General features: G+C 36.9%; 1 protein-coding gene across 5 annotated transcripts in view; it reads right to left on the reverse strand.

Moving 5' to 3' along the window:
• Nucleotides 1-21,238, reverse strand: part of rnf130 (ring finger protein 130) — a 36,630-nt gene that overhangs the window by 13,457 nt on the left and 1,935 nt on the right. For 4 of the 5 annotated variants that reach the window (XM_043257212.1, XM_043257216.1, XM_043257215.1 and 1 more), the window contains exons 3-5: nt 10,190-10,384; nt 4,355-4,605; nt 2,193-2,264 (exon numbers count right to left, since the gene is read on the reverse strand). In XM_043257212.1, coding sequence (XP_043113147.1) covers nt 2,193-2,264; nt 4,355-4,605; nt 10,190-10,384 — 518 coding nt within the window. The remainder of the gene's footprint in view (nt 1-2,192; nt 2,265-4,354; nt 4,606-10,189; nt 10,385-21,238) is intronic. The other variant, XM_043257214.1, reaches the window with a different exon arrangement.

Raw genomic sequence — 21,238 nt, forward strand, 5'->3', positions numbered from 1 at the left:
GGCATGGAGCCATTTAGATAGTGACAAAAATCCTCCTAGGTTTTATATCACACTCTGCCCTGCTCTTCCTGGAAGCATCTTCTCTACTCTAGATGCTATTTCCGTCACCTGGCAGTGTCCTGTCTACTCTGCATGGTCAAGGTCATGTTGTGGCGAGTGGTGTTCGGTTTCTAATGGGCCCCTCTCAGCGTGAGAGCCATCGACTGTGGTCCGGTCAGTCCCTGCAGAGGGACGTGGCCGATACTCAAAGGCTTAGAGGCTTCAACCAAGGCAGTGAAGCTGTAAGAATGCATCGGAGCAGGAAAATGCGTCATAACTGATCGAAAAAGCGTATGCGATCACTTGAAAAGGAGAATGAGAGAGAGAGAGAGGCAGAGGAAGACAGACAGATGTTCTCTCACTCAATCTCTACCGAGCATGACCTCTCAGATGAAAGGTTTCAATTTCTTGCAGCACTTCTCCAAGGCCACTGATGTTTTATTCATGGCTGATGTGAGCTGACCTTGACTGGGCTGTGATACACACTGACTGGCACGACTCCACCCCTTCTCCAAACCAAACAGCTGTGAAGTCTCACGACCCTTCTTACCTCATCGCTCACCTGACAGTCATTCACCTTTACACAGGTCAATGTCTTTCTTTGGACTTTGTGGTCCATTCAGCAAGATTACTTTTTGAGATGAACCTAAACTGTCTGCCGCCGATATTTAACTGCCAATTATTGATTAAATGAGACCTTGAGCAAAGGTTTAATATGCATTGTATTATTATACAAGCGATTATGCATGACATGCGTAAATATACTCTAAATAATATATATAAGTTTTTGAAAAATTCGGAGATCCATAATTAGGGCAAAAAAGCAGTGCAGTGTTGGTTTTGCCGTTTCAGAAAGATGGATTTCCAACAGTTTCACCTGATCTGAGTTTGCTTTTCGTTATATTTTAAAAATGTTAAAAATGACAAGCTGAATTTAAAGCAGCCTAGAATTTATGCTCTCTTAATGATCAAGAAAAAACATTAAAGTGACCAAGGTAATATTTTTATGTAAACCGTCATACATTTTAATGATACTAGGATGAACAGAAAGAATAACAACAAAAACAAAGCAGCATTTATCTGAAATAAGAATATATTCTAAATGTATTTATTTTAAATTTACTTAAATTTATAAATAAATTACTATAATCACTAATTAAAATATTGATTTCTTAAAAACTAATTATTATACTATGCAAGCAATTATGAATTTAATGTGCATTTGTTGTTAAAACCAGATATGCAGTGCAGTATTGTTTGTTTTGCTGTATTATATTTAAAAAAAAAAGATAAAATTCTGTTATGTAATGGCAAAGCTGAATTTTCAGTAGTGCTCAAGAAGTGCTCAAGACAAAACTTATTGTTATCAAGGTTAAAAACCTTCAAAAAACGTCACGTTGCTTAATATTTTTATGAAAACTGTCATATATTTTTAATAATACTTGGATAAACAGAACATTAAAAATATCATTCATTTGAAATAGAATTGTTTTGAAACATTTTTAATGTCTTTTTATCACTTTTGAATAATTCCCGAAATCCTTGCTGAATAGACAAATTAATTTCTATGAACGCATTATATTATGCAAGCAATGACGATTCACTGAGCATTTGTTCAAACCAGTACATGCAGTGCAGTGTTGTTTGTTTTGCTGTAACAGTTTAACCTGCTCTGAGTTTGCTTTTTCTAAAGTAATAATAGTGAGCAGATACGCATCGCCGTCCAGCAATTTCCAAAGGCGCCATGTTTTGTTTATGCTCTTTAGGCGTCTGCTTTTAAACCGCATGCACTCTGTGTAGATTGTAAAGTATGGGTTGCTTCTAGACAGCTGGTGGCTGGTGGGAGAAAACTGGATTTAATGCAAATGTTTTTCTATCAACTTGTATTTTTCAGCTGTTGAACGCAACTGTAAATAACCAAGCTGTGTGCATAAAGAATGTGATTAAGCACTCAGAAGAACAGTGACAGCCATATTTAGCTGCAGTGCGTACGTGTCCACTGAGTCCTTCATGGAATACGGAGATGCATTATGAATGGAGAATTGCACAAACAGCTCCATAATAGGACACAGTGCTGCTTACTATAGCCTGGCAGACACGGATAGAGTCGAGCTTGAGAAAAGTAAACAAGCAATGACGTCAAAAGACCTCACCTTGTCCCCTCTTTTTACTGTCCTGGTAGTCAGCTTGCTAATGGCCTTCTTGGCAGCATCTCCCAGCCGTCGCTATAGCAACAAAGGACAGAGAGGAGACAGTAATTCACGTAATTTTAGATTCACAGCTTGGCTTAATGAAACAGGAAATTAAAATGACCAAACAAAGTTGCAATTCGGATTTTGATAAACAAGGTAGAGCCGAATTGTAACGCAGAGGAGAAACCATTAGCAACATTAATTGTGATAAAAGCACCGTATTAGAGTGTCTTATCAGGACTGTATAAAGCAAATGAGGCTGAGTTAGTGAAAGGCCTGACAGAGCGGGCCATAAATAAAAGACTCTAAGTGCAGTCTGTGATAGGCAGTTCATTGTCTGTGTGTGTGTTTATGAGTGTTTGTTCGGAGATGTCCTCGGTCGTCATTCTGCCAGTTTATTGCTAAATAAACAGCTCAGTGATTTACTGCCGACAGTTTACAGAAAAAGCCAAAGGGGCAACCGGGGCCAAAGGATTTGCGCTAGCTAAACTGTGAGTGTGTGTGCTATATTTGCAAGGGTCTCGAAATGTACTCGCAAACATAGACACAAATAAACTTACTCGTGAGGATGTCTTCACAAGTACGGTTCATAAAAAGGACAAATGATGGTTTAATTAAAATCTAAAAATGCCAAAGGGGTTAAGGTGAGTCTGCACTAATTATAATAAGCTTAATTAAAAAACAATAAAAGTCAGTGGGAGGTGCAGTATATGTGCGTGCTGGTGTGTATATGTTTGCAATTACATTTAGGTTAGATGCCTCCAAAACACTGCAAATGACCTTTTAATCACCCAAATACTCTACCATTCAATAGTTTGGGGTTGGTAATATATATATATATATATATATATATATATATATATATATATATATATATATATATATATATATATATATATATATATATGTGTGTGTGTGTGTGTGTGTGTGTATATATGAAAGCCATCTATTAATGTTCACCAATTATGCATTTTTTTGATAATAAAGTATACAGCGATACAGTAAAATCCATTCAATATTGTGAAGTATTATTATAATAGTTAACATAATTATTAGATCCTTCAGAAATTATCCCAATATCAATTTGGTACTCTACTTTTTATTTTATTTATTTATATTTTGTACTTAATATTTTGTGGAAGCAAATCATGTTTGGGATTCTTGGATAAACAGAAAGTTTAAAAGAACTGAAACAGAAATTAGTTTAATTGAATGTATGTTGTATGTTAAATAGAAACATTTTCTAAAATAATATGTGTTTTACTGTAACAAAAAAAAAAAAAAAAAATAAAATAATATAAAAAATAAATAAATATATATATATATATATATATATATATATATATATATATATGATGAATGATGGTGGCTTATTACTCAAATATCAGCTAATAATACAAACCCACTAAAAAGTGAGATGTATTCACAGGGCTGAATAAGCAGTAATCACACTAGCAAAGCTATGCCAGTGAGGTTTTGCTGTTTATGACTTGTCCCCTATTAAAAAGATTTAAGTAACCTTACACAATGTCAGGGCGAAGGCTTGCATTTAAATGCAGCAACTATTTTTATTTCAGTCCTCCATAGTATAAACTGTGTCTACTACTTTAAATCTAACCGGTAAATAAGAGATTCTGATTTAATATATATTTCACCTTTATACCAGCAGCTGTTAATACAGCTTGATGAAAGTCTGTTTATGCCAGCAGTAAGTTCAGAGGTCTAGTAAAAGCGAAAGGGCTGAGAGACATCAACACTACAGTGGAGTAATGAGAACTGTGTGTGTGCGTGTGTGGAACCAGACGCTGAAGAGGCAGAGTGTCACCAAACGAGTGCACACACACACACACACACACACACACACACATTTCTGCATTAAGATTTCATGAGCTGGGAAGGCTGGGCCATTTACTACTATCTTTGAACACACAGGAAGTTCTTGAAGGTCAGATAAGCCTGTTAAATATCAGAGAGATCTTTGGGAAAAGAAAAAATTGCCGAGGTTTTTAGACGCAAGCTTGAGGGTGAGAGTCTGTTTATGTGTGTTTTTGTTCAAAAGAGCAACAGGAGAATACAGAAGCAGAATCGCTATGGCTGATATATCTGTGTGTGTGGTGTAAGACCTGACTGCGATCCCGCGCGCTGGTGTCTCTGATCTTCTGGATGAAGTAGAAGATCAGCCAAGCAGAGGAGATTATCATCAGGACGATAAAGGAGATGGAGACGAACACCAAGGAGCCGCGGTTGATATTCTTGGGCAGCCCTCGTGACCCAACCATCACGGACACCAGCACGGTCTGATTCTTCTCCAGAAATCCCAAAATCTCCTTTCCAAAGGACTCTGTGATCATTACTGCCACTATGTCTCCAGTGCCTTAGGAGAGATCAATTACATTGAGAGTTATTTTCACCCAAGAAAATGTTTTAGGCAACGTTTCATGAAAACTACCATAGTATGTATAATCCTTATAATATAAGTGTGTACTGTACACATTTATAATGTACTTATAAATATACATGCATGTATATATTTAGGAAAAATAAGTTAAGGTCATATATTAATATATTTATATACATTTATAGACACATTAATATTTTCTAAATGTATATTGTTTGTCTTTGTAGATACATAAGAAATATACACAGTATACACCCATTATATAAACAAAAATACTGCAAGTATGAATAATAATAATAATAATAATAATAATAATAATAATAAGTATTTTATAATTTTACAGCACCCTTCAAACTTCACATTTAAATATTTGCATATGTGACTGCAACCTGTCAGAAAAAAAAACCTTATTATATACTGTTTGAAAATAAAGAAAATAGTACTTAAACATTAGTATTGTAATTTTACAGTAAAATAAAATTCTGTATTACTTATTTTCCAGTATTACAAATACTGAAAATAAATTTCTTATTTTATTTTATTTTTAATTTTAGGATAAATAAAAATAAAACCTTATTATTCTATACTCATACTGAATTGGTCAAATACAGTGAGAATGTGACCCAGGCATATCATCTCAGAAAACGCTTTCCATGTGACTCAAGTATTAAATATGAAGTACAGACAATATACAATAAATACACAGAGATCAATACAAACAATATTTTACAGGAAAGCTACACAATCCATTGCAGATGCATGGATTTTTTTTAGCTGCATTAAAAGCATACAAAGAAAATCTAATCAAATGCACGGATGTTGTTTAATACTCCTGATCTGACCTATTAAACATTCGCAGTCACACAAATGGCACAGTAATCATGCCAACACAAAATGGGGACAAACAAACACCCCGTCCATCCCCCACCACAAATACTCACAATAACACCGATCTAGGGCTTAGGCCGTGCCATAGACACTGATATAATACTAGCCCTTAGGCTTTGCGATAATAAGGTTAGAACAGTACAGATGGAAACCTATCGCAGACCTGTTCTAATCAGCGATCTAATCTCACCATATTCTGCGCTTGCCCTATATACAAGAAATAAAATGCGATGACAAATATCATCACGCAACTATTATTATGCTGGTCAAAACGCATTTAAGCAAATGAGATTCAAAACTTTGTTATTTTGACTGTATCTAAGATATGAATAACCTTGAAGGCACAAACTCGAAATACAAACCAGTCCCAGACTGCCTCTGTCAAATCTAGCTGTGACCTGACATTTTCACATGCAACTTTCTGTTTGTGGTTTCTGGCATTTTAGACTCCCAGTGTTTGGACTGACAGACTGCAGAAACGCATCTTTGAGGTAAAGGTCCTCGAAAAACCACTGAGATGCCATAATGCAACATTAACTGTTGCCGTTTTTTTTTTTTTTGTCAAGTGACGAGTCTCAATGCCTCTAGGGTCTACAAGACACAAATCTCTACTTTCACAGCTTCGTAGCAGCGGATAGGATGGCATGGCTATGGGGGGAAAAAAATATCACAAGGGACACGGGTTATAAAAAAACGTCACAAAAGCACCACATTGGTTTTTAAAGCAATATGTTGATTACAAAGAAATGCGAAGCGCTGTGAAACAAATCCTATCGTTTCTAAATGGCATAGATTGACAGCTTTAATACTAGCCATGTGAATGTATACAAGAACGTTTTGCGTGATTTCTATTGACCTTGTACAAAGTGCATTTGGATGCTGTCCTATGCTGTTGATCATTCTCAAAGAATGCGCAATCTCAGAATCATCAGGATAACACACATTCCAAACTTCAGGATACAAAAACATTTAAAAAAAAACTTTGATCTTTTTTTTCCCCCTAATAAGAAAAGAAAGCAAAACAGAAGCATTTTACCAGAGGCTAAACATGTCTACATTTTGAGGAAATGTTGAACGAAATAAGCTTTTTATATAGAAAGATTTTAATAAACGCCAAATAATTGCTATACTGTATAAAACATTAATATTGTATTAACCTGTTGTTTTCTACTTATTAGTACTTTTATAAAATGTTAAAAACAGCTACATACAGTATACAGTATAGCTTAAAACTACATAGGAGGAGTACTCTGAAAGTAATTAATGTCCATTAGTTTATTAAGAGTTTCAGTAGATCATGACTGTAGGTTAGGGCTAAAGGGTGAACAAGCATGCATTTATTATGGACGTAATCAAGGGTGCATCATCCCTTGTGTATAAACACTGCTGCATCTTACAGACAAATCCTGAATGTCACAAGGGTGCAAAGAGTGTGAAAAAGGAGTCTGAATGTCACAGAATGTCAGTGTGAACGCGGCTGCTTGTGGGTCTGACATTAGGGTTGTTTCATCATGCATAAACAAAGGTTTAATTTGCAGTCTACCAGCTGGTATGATTTTGCATAGATTTTTTTTTATACGCGCTGGTGTACGTGAGCACTTATGTTTATGCGCAGGTGTGAATGAGACGTGGCTGTTTAGCACGCTGCCTGGCTCAGAAGGCCGTTTGTCAGCAGTAAAGACGATGTCTAGGGCAGGACGGGGACAATTTGCTCCGGCGGTGACTGATAGAGCGCTTCTGACCAACTCCAAGGCCGTTTGTTCTCCATAAGCAGTGTGAAAACCGACAGATGTATATCGTGATGTGCGTCACAGTGCATAACTCATGTAAACACGTACAGTCTGTTTAAGACACATACGGTATTATCAAAACAAATATTATGATCTGTAGTAATAATTGCATCATTATTGAATATGATCCGAAAGAGATCTAAAGAAAATTTGCCAAATATGGATTAAAATGTTTTAAAAAATGCATTCTTCAAGCATTTAGATTTGCTGAATGGCCTTACTTTATAACAGTGATTGGAAATTAATTGTATTCATTATCGATTGTTCCTTGCATAAAGGTCAAGGCATGCAAATATTGATCTGTGTTAAAGGGGAAACTCCCTCAAAGGTGGTGCTGACTGACACTGACAGTGGAGGTGATGCAATCCTTCAAACCGTAGCATGTGGAGATATGAATTTAGACGCACTCTGCATGTAGCTGGTTTTAAAAATATATGTGCTGGCTCATATGAACTGCATACTTGAACAGGTATTTAAAGGTGTTGATGCTATTGTACAAACAATGCTCAGAGAAAAGCATATGACTCATTATACTCATTATATTTACAATATGCAAAATGCATATTCCTTTATTAGGTTTGTTGCTCTTGAAAATAATGTGTCTGTTTGCTTACAGTTTTCAGTGTGCAAGCATGTCTCACCACCCACACACATGCACAAACGCAACCCCAAACTTCCTGTGGGTGTTTTTTTTTTTTTAATCTGAATGTGTGACTAAAATCTACATGTATAAAAACATTGTCTCACATGCATTTAATAATAATAATAATAATAATAATAATAATAATAACAGCAAGAACAACAAGGAAAAATATCATGTGGTGCAAGGACAGTGATAAATCCATACGCTGATGCATTGCAATTCTTTTTTTTTTTATGTTCTAGATAGAGCCAGAAAACACAGACATTTCGTTCTGTGCTTTTGTTGTTTTTATTGTCGCTATTTTTATACCTTTCTAATTACCTACAAAAAATAAAAAATAAATATGAATAATAATGAATTTGTTAAGATCTTGCATCCCTATGCTGTCGAGGAAAAAAAAATTGATATCTATCAAGTACCCCTGGACAACTGTCTCATGACACTATGAATCAAAATCCAGCTGAATCGTGAAGTGCCTAAAGATTTAACAGCTGGTACATTGAGGTTTAAATCCCATAGGTGGCAGGGGAAAAGGACCCTCTGAATAAATCATGCAATCCTGCTATATTTAAACATCTCATCGATCCCGTTCTGATAGCACTGCCGTGACTCACCATCTCCCCTTATCTTCCCCTTTTCGCTGTCCAGCCCACCCCTTTATACATCTTATCACACTTCTGAGAAGCTTTAGGTTGAATCCTATGTTCCCTGTGCATCCTAAGCTCTTGGATGTGTGCCAAACTAGAAGTGTGTGTGTGTGTGTGTGTGTGTGAGAGTGCACCTGCAGAGCAACAGTGACTGCACTGAGGGATGGATTCCAGTACGCGCAGTCCTTCACCATGTCCCCATGTCCTCAAAAACCAAACCAACAGTCTCTGTCACACTCTGAAGGCGGGTTTGCAACCCCATGACAAATTATGAAATACCTACGTACACGAACAATAAATCCTGAATGCTCCCGCTGATCAAGACTGCTGTTTTGGTCCTAAACAGCTGAGAACCACAATAACAACCTCCAGTCCCAGCTGCCACTAAAAGCCACACACCTCACACCACACAGAATGACTGGGGAAACGTTCACACGGGATATGTTCTTGCATTCAAAAAAAACTAGACGTAGCAGCACATAAAGGAACGGAACACAGAGGTTTTGAGACGTTTCGATGCATCTTAAAAATGCACCCATGGTGGAAAACATTTTAAAAATAGTTGCGATGCTGTCACAGATGTCAGTTTGCATGTGTACACAGATCAACAGCTTAAAAAAAAAAGAGCAAGTCTACCTCAGACAGAATGACACAGTTGTAAAATAAAGAATCAATTATAAATTCTGAACAGGTGTAAAAATTTTAATTTAAATAAAAGCACTACTAATGACGTCACTGACTCAAAACAAAATTAAAATCAAACTGTGCATTACAATTTGATCTATCTGACGGGACCACAATATTTTCCAAAAGCTTGATTAATGTTACATGAAGTATTATATAAACTTGCATAATTCATAATAAACAATCCATAATGTATTATATGTACAGTAGCTTGATGCATTGTGGTGTCCAGTTACCATCTTCGTGGTCTGTTTAGTAAACATTAATGGAACGTAATGGCCATTAAAATTACTGTGTCAGCTGTTGCTTTTACCAAAATGCTTTAAAAATAAATAATAATATAAATACATTTTTGCTGAGCACAGCGACATTTTCCCTCAAACTGTCTGCTGTCCGTTGCACAAACCTCTAGAGTAAGAGACAGCTACACACACACAAACACAAAATTGTTGACCATAGTTTCATTTTGCAGTTAGCTTTACTTTGCAAATTTTGGCTCTTTCTTTATTGCACTCACACACGCACAATACACACTCTCCCATTTAGTCCTTGGACAATGATTTTTCCAGATAATGTACCTCACTGCATTAAAATCTGCTGCAAGCGCTACAAAGACCTTAAAGTAACCGGTCAGGTGCATCTGCTTAGTCATAAAATATCAGCTACCACTTCCTATATTTTCAGCCAACACAACTGATTTGTTTAGTCAAATAAAAATATCCATTTCCATGTACATACACTCCGAACAAAATTTCACGTTTAAAATGTTAACACCTGGTGCAGATATTACCACGACAGGAACAAGCTTCCATCTAAAAGCTACAGAAGTCAGAAAAGCCTGCATGACACAGATTAGAAGGAGATGGTTGCATTAGCAATAATGAGAATACATTGATTATGGCGCTCACCTTCATGAGCCATCGTGACTGTGTCCTCTTTGGTGCTGTTATTGTAGATAATGACAGCCGAGGCATTGAAAGCAGCTGCCTTAAGAATCTTCTCCTTGAAGGTGCACTTCCCTCTCTGCATAATGGCCACCCAGTGTGTGGTTTTTGGAGGGACTATAAACCGCGTGTGTGGACAGCAGCCTTGCAAATCCACTGCTAAAAAGGAAAGAAAGAAACAAGGCCTCAGTTCCTGTCTTTTTGCATTTTGTACATTACACATACACTTCAATGCAAGTTATACTTGTTGGCTCCAATGCAGAAATATATTGAAGTCTCTGTGTTTTACATTGCAGTTTATTTTACACTTTATTGCACATTCATATTTAATATTCTACTGAGTGCCAATCAGCATTTTAGATTGATTTCTGAAGCATCATGCAATGCTGAAGAAAGCAGTAATAATTCATAAGCAGTCTTATTCATTAACGGTCCTAAAGAGATCAACTAAGAATCCACTACAAATCCAACCGGAAGAACTGAATTATCAATAGGTCGTGCTTAAATGCAGCCTCGCTGTGTTCTGTTGACTTGCATTTCTGATGAAACTCACACTCGCCACCATGACATTTGTGGACTGAAAGCATATCACCAGTAAACTCATTAGCAATGTAATAGAGTACACGGGGGGGCTGCTTGCCTCCCTGTTTCTTATGTGACTGCTCCATTGACACTGGAGATTATTGAGGCTCTCTGATGAGTTGGGCTATGCAAACTAATGCCCTGTCACTTCCAAACACTGACTCATATGTCGAAGCTGCCTGGCCCGCTCTCGAGGAGAGGTGGAACCCCCACAGGGAGGCAGAGCAGGTCACGATAATTGATTGTCTTTAAAAGGTAATACGAAAGCTTTTGCTTGTTTCAGCACCCAGCCCACCTTCCCAGCAAAGCCCACCGTCCTTCCCTCAAGGCATCCCAGACGTGTGCACTTAACGCATAAATGCAGAAAGAAATCTCCAAACAAATGCGCGCATTTTCACATATCTGGGGACGCTCACAGACACAGAAGATGAAGCGGAATCAAATATTCATCAGTTTGCAGCATCGACACTGAGATAATGATGGTGCTTAGGTGTGCGTGTGTGTTTACTGGGGTGGAGGAGCAACAGACGAGTCCAGAAGCTAATAACGTTGGTCCACAAGCTAATATCGTAGGCCCTATGAGCACCATAATATTAGTATCAGCATGAATGATTCATGCAGCTGACCTGCAGCAGCCGATGAGCAGAGCTCGGTTACCGTCGTAATATGAATCCAAAAATCACTTGATATTAAAGCATAAAAACAGCCTGATGGTACATCAGGACTAAAAGAAAATAACAAATGCTCGCAGGAGAAAATTCCTTCACAATGATATTCCACAAAATAAAGTAAAGAGATAAATATAGAATCTAATTTTGGCAATTCGTATACTGATTTCATGCTTGTGTTTATCCAATGCTGTAATTGCAGTTAGTACTGAAAGTCCTTTAAGGTCAAGGTTGGTGTTGCATAGTGCATCTCTGACTTTGCGGTGTTATCAGTGCTGAGAGGGCATATTTGGGTTCGTAAGGAAAGCTGGTGAAATCTGGTCTTCTATTTGATCTTTCTCCAAATTGCGTAAGGTTATATAATGAGCAACTCAATGACATCCCAAAAACCTGGTGATCAAGCAAGAACACGTGAAACAATCGGGACTGTTCAGTCCTGCTCTTCAACTTTAACATGGAAATATTTGAACTGTCTTTAGCGCGAGTCCATTTCACGTCTTGTGGAACAAAAATGACTTTCCGTAGGTATGAAATAATATTGGTTGGTGAAATGGAGAGCTTTAACCTTTAGAAAATGCTAATCGTCATTAAGCCGTTAAGTTTATTTTTCCATTTATTACAATTAAACTAAAATAAAAAAGCTTCTATAAATTCGATTTAACCTTTGAAATCAAACTTCCTTAAGCTGTGTAAGCTTTGCACATTACTCTATACCATCATCTACAATTTTGCAATTGCATTTTATTTAACGATATAAATATAAATCAACGCAATTATATAAAAATGTAAAAACATAAATACTTTAAGTAGTAACATTTAATAGAGTCATTGTTTTCTCTCCCCCTACAAATGAAAAAAAAGTACCACTATAAGAGTCACCTAAGTGGGGATTTCCAAAACAAGAAACCTGTACTTTCATCTTGCAGTAACTGGAATGTGGCGGAAATACTGAACTTAAGACATGTTTTAAATCATATGTTAATAAGATTGTGCCAACCAAGGCTGCTATAAAATTACGTATATGCATGAATCACTGCAGGTTTCAGTTGAAATTAACACTAGAGGCAGTAAAGCTTGGACAATTTTTATTCCTTTCCACAATGTGGGATTTAAAAGTAAATATCGGCATCTGCCCGATATGAAAACTTATGCCGATATGTTGAAAAAGTTAACTCACGTGTGCTAGAGATTAGAGTCAGAAGTGTGGCTTATTCTCGAAGCAAAGTTTTTCCTGAATGAGGATTAAATTCACTGTTTCAAATCGCTGAATTAAAGCTGGAAATGCACATACAGAAAAATGCCGCAGCGGCAGCCTCCCCTGGGTCCCAATGTCCGCTCAGCGAGGAGTTTTAGTTCTGTAGGGGGTGCTGCTGGCCTACTTCTAATAAAATGAAAATAAAATGGACAAATAACATGTCTGATTGCATAAAGCAGTAATTGACGTCATAAAAGCATGAGTATGCTATGATTTAAAAGGTCACAAGCTATAGCTTACATCAACAGTGAAAAAACTATTAAAACACATGACCCTTTTCAAGTCATTTTTATACTTATTTATTCCTTAATGTGTAATATGTTATAGAAATTCTCTCTAAAAGACTTTCCGAATTTTTACAACTTTTCTGCTTTAGACAATCTACAAATGTTAAAAAGTTATGGCAACCGCTGCATGTTTCTGAATTTCTTTTTGTAATTTATTCATAATTATTTACAAAGCTTCTATGTACCGTCATTGTAAAATAACGTAATTGTTGTTTATTCCAACATTCAAGCTCTTGCGAAGAAAATTAACCAAATCCAATATTGTGCATCCCTAATACCAAAGCAATAAAAAACGTACTGCAGTCACATATTAAACAAGTGTGCCACTCTCTGGACATTTCACTTTAAATTTGCACTGAAGTATGTGTAGAAGCACGTACTTTCATGAGAACGAGGTTGGGTTATAAATATCAAAATATCACATTTTGTTAATTAAAATATCATCCTACATGAATAAAGTATCAATTAGATTATGACAGACTTATGACATTGGCACGTGATTGTTGGATACAGCAAGAGTCAACACCTCTGAGGTGAGAAATCCCCATGTGAAAAATCCCCATTTAAAGAGCAGTGTGTTTAAACTGTATCCAATTTATGAAAACTGCCAAAATTCTCCATCTGTCAGAGAACCATGTGAGAAATTTATCAGCAGTAATGCCATCAATTTGGCTAGCGAACAACAGCTCAAAGTCCAACAGAACATAGTGCTCGGGAACCAGAACCAAATAAAATCAATTTTGCATTTTTACCTTTATGATTTTTTCCTTTCCTCCAAAACATCTGACACAGTTTATCAAGTTAGGGTGATAGTGCAGGAATGTGCACACGATTTTAAAAGTAATCCCAATAAGACGTCTTGCTGGAGAATTGAAATGGATTAAATTCCTTGTCATACTATAGCAGTGAGAAGTCCTTATTAAAGCATCTTTTCAGCTTTGCTCTACTTAATACACAACCGGAAATACTTTAAAATTAATGACTCTGGTTTTCCAAAAGCTTCAAGAAGCTACCATGTAACCTAGTAAAAGCTGGTAAACAATCAGGTTCTTAGAAAAGAGAAATAAACAATGCCTGTCTTCATTTTCCTTTGATTGCATCAACATGTAAATGAACTAAATGCAAAGCCTGGATATGGAATAATGCAAAGCGAGAAACATTCAAATGCACGTTCTCCCATGTCCACTTTCTGCTCTCTAATAAAATGGGTAGAATTACTAATGCCGAGACGAAAACTTAATGCAGTCATCCAAATGGGATTTGTTATGATGCTTTGCCATTACCGCATCATTACTTCATCGCTCAACCACGTAGCTGCAAAATAAACTTATAATGAAGACATGGACATTAATATCAGAGCACAATTCTAATGCGGTTCTGGACATGACCCATATTTTCAGAGCCAATAACACTGGTTCAGAGGCTGGTCAAGCAATCTGGCACTAGGTCATTTCTGCCAATCATTAGCTAGGATGAACAGATTGTCTGCAAATCAAATCGGGATCTTGTCCAATAGCTAGTCAGAGCATTATGGTTTTCACAAATTAAATGCAGTGCCGGAGGACATGTGCTTCCTAGAAACCCGTCTCCATTAATTCTAATCAGACGATGTGGGGCATGATCAGCGTGAGTTTTAAACCAGAATTGATCCAGTGTATCTGACCACAGTCTGCTTGTCAGCATAGGGCAGTTGGGACACATCGGCATTAATTATTATTGGTGCATATTTCTATTGCTACATTACATACAATCAAGCCAGCTACTCAGTCATGAACTAAACAAAACCATTCATGTTGAAAAACCAAATGTAAAGCTTCCGTTTGATATCGCTATTGCTATTTTGATATCTGAGCTTTCTTAACTTTACGAATAAAAAATATACCAAATTATGTGTCATCTAAATGATGGGTCAAAAGGTCTGTCAACTCATTTTTGGGGTTGAAGTAAAATGAAACGCAAAGTTATGTTCATTTTGGTTAAGACCACTAATTGTAAATAATTAACATGATCACATTAGAACATTAGTGATAAAATATTCTTATATGATTAAAATGTGATTTGATATAATTAAATATTGTCCGTAACAGTCTGTTTATTTCCTGTTCAATGCACATTAGCGCATTTGTTTTTGCACTACTAATATTTAGACAAAAAACAATCCAATCAAACTGATACCACTCAACTAGGAATCAAAAAGCTGCAAACATAAAATCATAATGTGTGTGCAGAACACATCTGTTGCCTTCAAGACAGCCTTCATTTTTATCTTTGTTTTTCAACCTCTGACATTTTCTGCATAACCATGACAGGCTTCTGCAAGCTTAGGAATGCTAGATACCATCAGCAGAAGCAACAAAATCCTACCATCAGACCACCTGCTCTACAACCAGACAAACGTCACAATAACCCATATCTCACTGAGGCGCCTCTCATCTCTCTTTGTGGGGGTAAGAAAGATACAACTTGGGTTTGCAAACCTGAACAGCTGAAACCTGTTCGTATCCCGTATCTGATTTTGCATCATGCTAAGAACAATTTTCAGGGTTAATCTACAATGAGTAGTTTTAATCACTTCAATATTACATAAAGCACATATTAAATTCCAGGAAAAGCTTTCAGACAGATGCCGAGTCATTCATCCAAAGCACAACTCCACAACAGACTGATATGTGGGTCAATCCTCCTGACAGAAGTGCACATGAGAACTGTTGATGATCACAAGGCACGTCATATCTACTGTATTTAAATCTGGCTATCTGGGCGCTAACTGCTAGGAGGTAAAGTTTCTAGAGAGAGGGTGAGTACATGCGAGCAAAGGCCATACATCCTTAATGACATCCTCTACGAGGAAGAAACAATTCGATGAATTCTGGAATGTTTTGTGCAATAACTTGGGTTTGTTTCCCTCTAAAACATTCCATCTTGTTTGATCAAATTAATTTGTATGCCTATTTAAACATTCCAAAAATGTATACTCCACTATTTTAGGTCTTAAATATAAAGTACAGCATGTTTCTGATATTATAATTCTAAAACAAGCACATTCTTAAATTATTACATGTTCAAAATGTACTGCACGACAGGAATGACCTCGCTGTCCCTAACGAATATTTGGCATGGTTCATTATAGAGCAACGCTGAAACAATCCCCTATCCCCTTGTTAGGGGAGACTTGAGTGAGCAGAGCACATGTGTGTAATGCAGTCGTTTGGAATGCATTTGCCGAAGGGAGCGATGCAATTTCCTTATTATCTTTAGCTGGGATGTTCCTGTGACAACAAACGCAGCATGATGTGAGTCAAGTACATTCAGAATGACTTGGACATGCACATGTTCTGTTCACTCCAAAGTCCCCACTAACAAGTGGATAAGGATGATCACTTTGATGATTTGGAAAATGATTATGAATCGTACGATACATTAATCATTACACCCCTAGTAGATGAAGCTGCATCACAAATGATGACCACTGGATTGTTTATCATTATATCAGTCATTATATGATTGATATGTGCGCACACACACACACACACTTCCAACACATTTACATTTAGACAACAATAGTGCATTTTGCATCCGATGACCCCTTTAAAACACCTCGTAGTGCTATAGAAATCAAAGCAGTCCTGAGCTATTAAGCTTTAATCTATGCAAACAAACTATTTTGAATGTAATAATGTGTTATGTCATTGATTGCATGACTTCATTTACTATTAAAAATGTTTTATCTGCTGCTTAGTAACAGAAAATCAATTTCTAGAAACTCTAGTAATCCTAACTGAAAGAGACATTGTTTGATGAGCAGCTCACTGCATTATCTCCAACGCAGACACATACAAGCGCTTTTCTGTGCCGTTTTAGTAAAACCTAAGGAACAAAAACGAGGAAGTAAAATACGAGCAGCTTATGCTTTCTCCAAGCGTCTTTCGTAGAACTCGAGCTTGCTAATTTTTGAGAAATGCAAATTCTCGTGATTCAGCTCAAGCAATCCCTACAAGAACACAGAATTTAAATGCATGTTTTAAAATGCTTCTTCAAAAACAAATAAAATCTACAATGTTATTTCAGATGAGCCACAAAACCCATTAAGAAACTGTGTGAATATCAACCTGGTTTACAGTGCATCTTTACCAGATCACTACAAACTAGGTTCAGACACAACACAAATTTGATCCTCTGCAGCTTGTCTCCTAACATTGCGTTCCTCTTAAATAAGAATACATTACGACCTCGCATGCACCCACACAGAGGAAAATCACGGGTATTAAGAAAAACACAGGCAGCCAATTTACTTCCTCAACCCTGTGGCCCTCTCCAACCTCACTTCATATGACAACACCACCGCTGCAATCAATGTCCCAACATTACTCCAGCTCACATTTCCTGCCTGGATCAATTAGAAGCATATGGCATGTCACATGGTTCCTGTTCGTTCTTTCATCGGTTTCTTTCAACACATGGATTTTTCTGTTCTTCTGTGGGTAATATCAAATCGATTAACTGTGTTACACATCACGTGAGACATTAAAACTAATATATTTGATTCGATGACATTAAATAATATTTTTCAATTGAATTCAATTACTGTTTTTAGGTTACCATTTTGTTCCTGCACTTTAAAGGAATAGTTCATATATTACAGAAAGATCTACCATCAAAAATAAAAATGAATTGTGTGGATTATTTTGATGTTTTTATCAGTTATTTGGATGCTCATTATGATGGCCCCCACTCACTGCAGACGGTCCAATGGTGTAATCCTAAATTTATCCAAATATAAAGAGTACGGATTAAATGATCAAAAAATAAATTGGGTGATCTATTTCTTTAAGATGGATAGGAATGAATGCATTTCAATGCCTTTATAGTACAACAAGGAATGCTTCAAATGTTACTGCTGCATAAAAAACTATTAATATTTTCATCCAATTGAATAAGCAACATCTGTGACATCTGTGGATAACACCACTCCACCCACTATATCCTTCTCTCGTTATAATAAAAAAAAGAAATGTATAAAAGAAAATCCTGTATGAGAAAAGAAACACAAAGTTATCCTCTCTTCAAGTTTATATCTTTAGTCTCTACTTTAAATGACACAATTAATACTTTTAGTCTACACAAACTCTACAGGAAATGTATTAACCTACTTGATAAAGATGGACCATAGGGTCACTTGCCCATTGGTGCACTTATTGTGCACATGACCTGGAGCAAATCTAATTAGCCCTTATGTCAGGGTCATTTACTGCCATTTGGGCTCGTTGAAGTGTCATTAATCGCTATGGACTGGGAATCAAGCTAAAGGATGCTTATAAATGCCACAAATATGCATCACTTCCCCCTGGTCACAGCCGTGTTTAAGGCTGCTACAGTATCTCTTTGGCTTGACGCTTCATGTCTGATTGGAGACTTTGCTGGACTGGCTTTTATTGGACACTAAGTTACCTCTGCGCATTGGCAGGTGATTTTCTGTCTCACTACCCATTAGCTAAGTGTGGTTTGTTATGTTGCCAGACCCCTAATGATAGGAGCAGCTGGTGGGGAAACGGAGAGAATTGAGTGAAAAAGAAAATGGTGAGTGAAGACCTGCACTCCTTCTGTCTTTTTCTTCTTTTCTCTCTTTCAAAGTGGTGAACTAGGTGCAAAAAAATCATTTTTTGTGCTCACCACCTTGTTTAGAATGATGAGCCACTGGTAAGCAATCTAAGGGGCAGGAGAAGAGATAAACAGAGGTCAGTCGAATACATTGAGGTCTCCTGAGGAAATATAATCTCGAAGCAGTCAAACAGGAAGCCTGTGAGCTGCCTTTTTTTTCTGCATAAGACAGGCTCACTGAGGCTTATAGTGACTGAGTAGTTTTTCCAAAGACAAATACTGCACACTCTTATGTTTTGTTTAATGCTGGAGCTCAAATGGTATTAGCGATTGACAGTTATCAAGGTTCAGCAACCGCTTTCAAAAACCTGTTCCTGTATGGCTTATAAGTGCAATGCCAGCAAACAAGGATGGACTTGAATCAGTGTCAGGCAAAATTTCTCTTGAACCCACGATCTGCCAAAAGCGAGTCCAGCACGGACATATTGCGGGATTAATGTGTTTACAGCTGTTTGCATTTAGATACATAAATGTTAAACACGCATTAATGGCAACTTGCCCAGTTTCAAGAATAGCTCCTGTAATTATATAAACACTATGACCAGTTAGTAGCAGAAAATAAATAAATAAATGGAAAAATGATGGAAAGGTGCAAATACAAATCAAAGAATGCTTGATGTAACATGGCAGACAGATGGCGTGAGCTTTAATAGTACATAAGAACAAAACAGCACCTAGTCTTTTACTATTACTATCATTACTGCATTTCAGTCAAACTGAAAATCCCTATTTGTCTTCCCTATTACAATGAATATCTGAGTCATATCTATGTCATTGCCACTTGTTAATTCGTATTAATGCTTTTTAATTAAAGATCACAAGAGCATGTGATTTAAAAAAAATAATAATAATAATAATGTGCACAGTTCGTTGAATCACTGCTATTAGTTAATTTGTATTAATGTTTTAAATATTAAAATAATACTTAATATTTTTAATATGACCTGCACAATTAAATGCTTAGTAATGGGTTACGTATTCAAAAAACAAGAACTGTCCATTTTGATTTAATGGCGATTTCAGTTTCATATAAATTTTTCTGTATTAAACCGCATTAAAAGTCATTTGAAACTATTTTTTGACACGCATTTATGTAATTACCACATTGCCCACTGGAGAAACATGATCAGTTTAATCAGTGTTATTTAACACTCCAAAAGACTATGTGACAAAAACAAGACAAGCCCAAACCCACGCATCTTCCTCTTTAAATGTATGCAGCTGAGTGCAACAACATCCCAAACATTCCTTCCTTTGGGAGAAAATTCTTGGTCAGCTGATCGGTAGAACTGAACCACTCAAGAATGATTATGCTATAGTGAAATCACAAATGCAGCCATCCTCGCAGAGAGAGAGCGTATCCTGACCTGAAAGTGATTAGAGTAACGGAGGAAGTGGGTGTTACTGCTTTATGTCAAGCCTCTGGTCTCTTTTTACGCAGTCTTCTGCTAAGAATCATTACCTTACCTCAGATTCAATTGAGAGGGCAATAAAAGAAGCAGAATAAATTGTGGAAGATTAGCTTTAGATTTACTGTGCACACTTTTAAATGATGGAACGTTCTTTAGCTATAGTCTTTCTGGGGGTAGTATAGTATCTCTACTCACTTTAAATGGGAGAATGGATGTGCTAATGTCCTTGAGAACATATTTCACATTAAATATAGTGCCCCGGTGTCCCTGTTCCAGCTCCTGACTGGATCAGGATTAATGACCTCCACTGGGTTCACTGGCATAATGACCAGTAGGTCAGACAACTGCCTCAGGTCAACTCAACACACTAGGTTAAGTAGAACAGCATGTAAGCTAAAATTGGTACAATGAAGAATGGACACGCGACAGAAAACTGCCCTGCTGAACTCATCAAAAACAAGCCTTGAAAACAGAACTCAAAATCTGCGATCAGCAGTATGGATGGCAATGCTTGATATCGACATATTCATCTTCCTTAGTCTTACCACAATGGCACTATACCAAGTAAAAGTGTCCAGCACCTCAAGAAGCATTCTAATGGTGCTATAAATATTGATTAATAATTGATTTACAGAGAAACTCAGTTTCAAGGATTTCTGGTGATTTCTGAGTATCCTGTAACCTGAACGAGCGGAGTATAAAAGAACAACTGGGATAGAGAAGGAGAGAGAGAGAGAGAGAAATATACATCCGAACGCTGGAAGACGATACCAGCCAACCTAAGAATGATTATAGATACTGTACTTCCCTCGAGCCATTCAATACATACAGGAGGATCTAGGAAAAACTTAACGATTCAGCAAAATTTTGAACAACAAGCGCAGCTAATGGAGATGAATTTGCCTAAATGTGTCAGCTAAAAAATAAATGGGAGATTGATAAAGACAGCCACAGACAGCAGCCATGGCAATGCAGAGTAACTTTGCTCTCGAAGACCATTCACGGTACTGGGATTACAAGTTCGTTAAACAATTGCGCAACATTGGCTGGCATCAAGAGGGCCACCTTACATATGCTCTGAGACACGAGAACTGTTCATTTAATGCAGAGGAGGGCAGGGGATGGTATTACTGTTATTGCAAACAAAGCAA

The sequence above is a fragment of the Puntigrus tetrazona genome, chromosome 14, assembly GCF_018831695.1.
Source record: "Puntigrus tetrazona isolate hp1 chromosome 14, ASM1883169v1, whole genome shotgun sequence".
In the NCBI taxonomy this organism is placed as follows: Eukaryota; Metazoa; Chordata; class Actinopteri; order Cypriniformes; family Cyprinidae; genus Puntigrus; species Puntigrus tetrazona.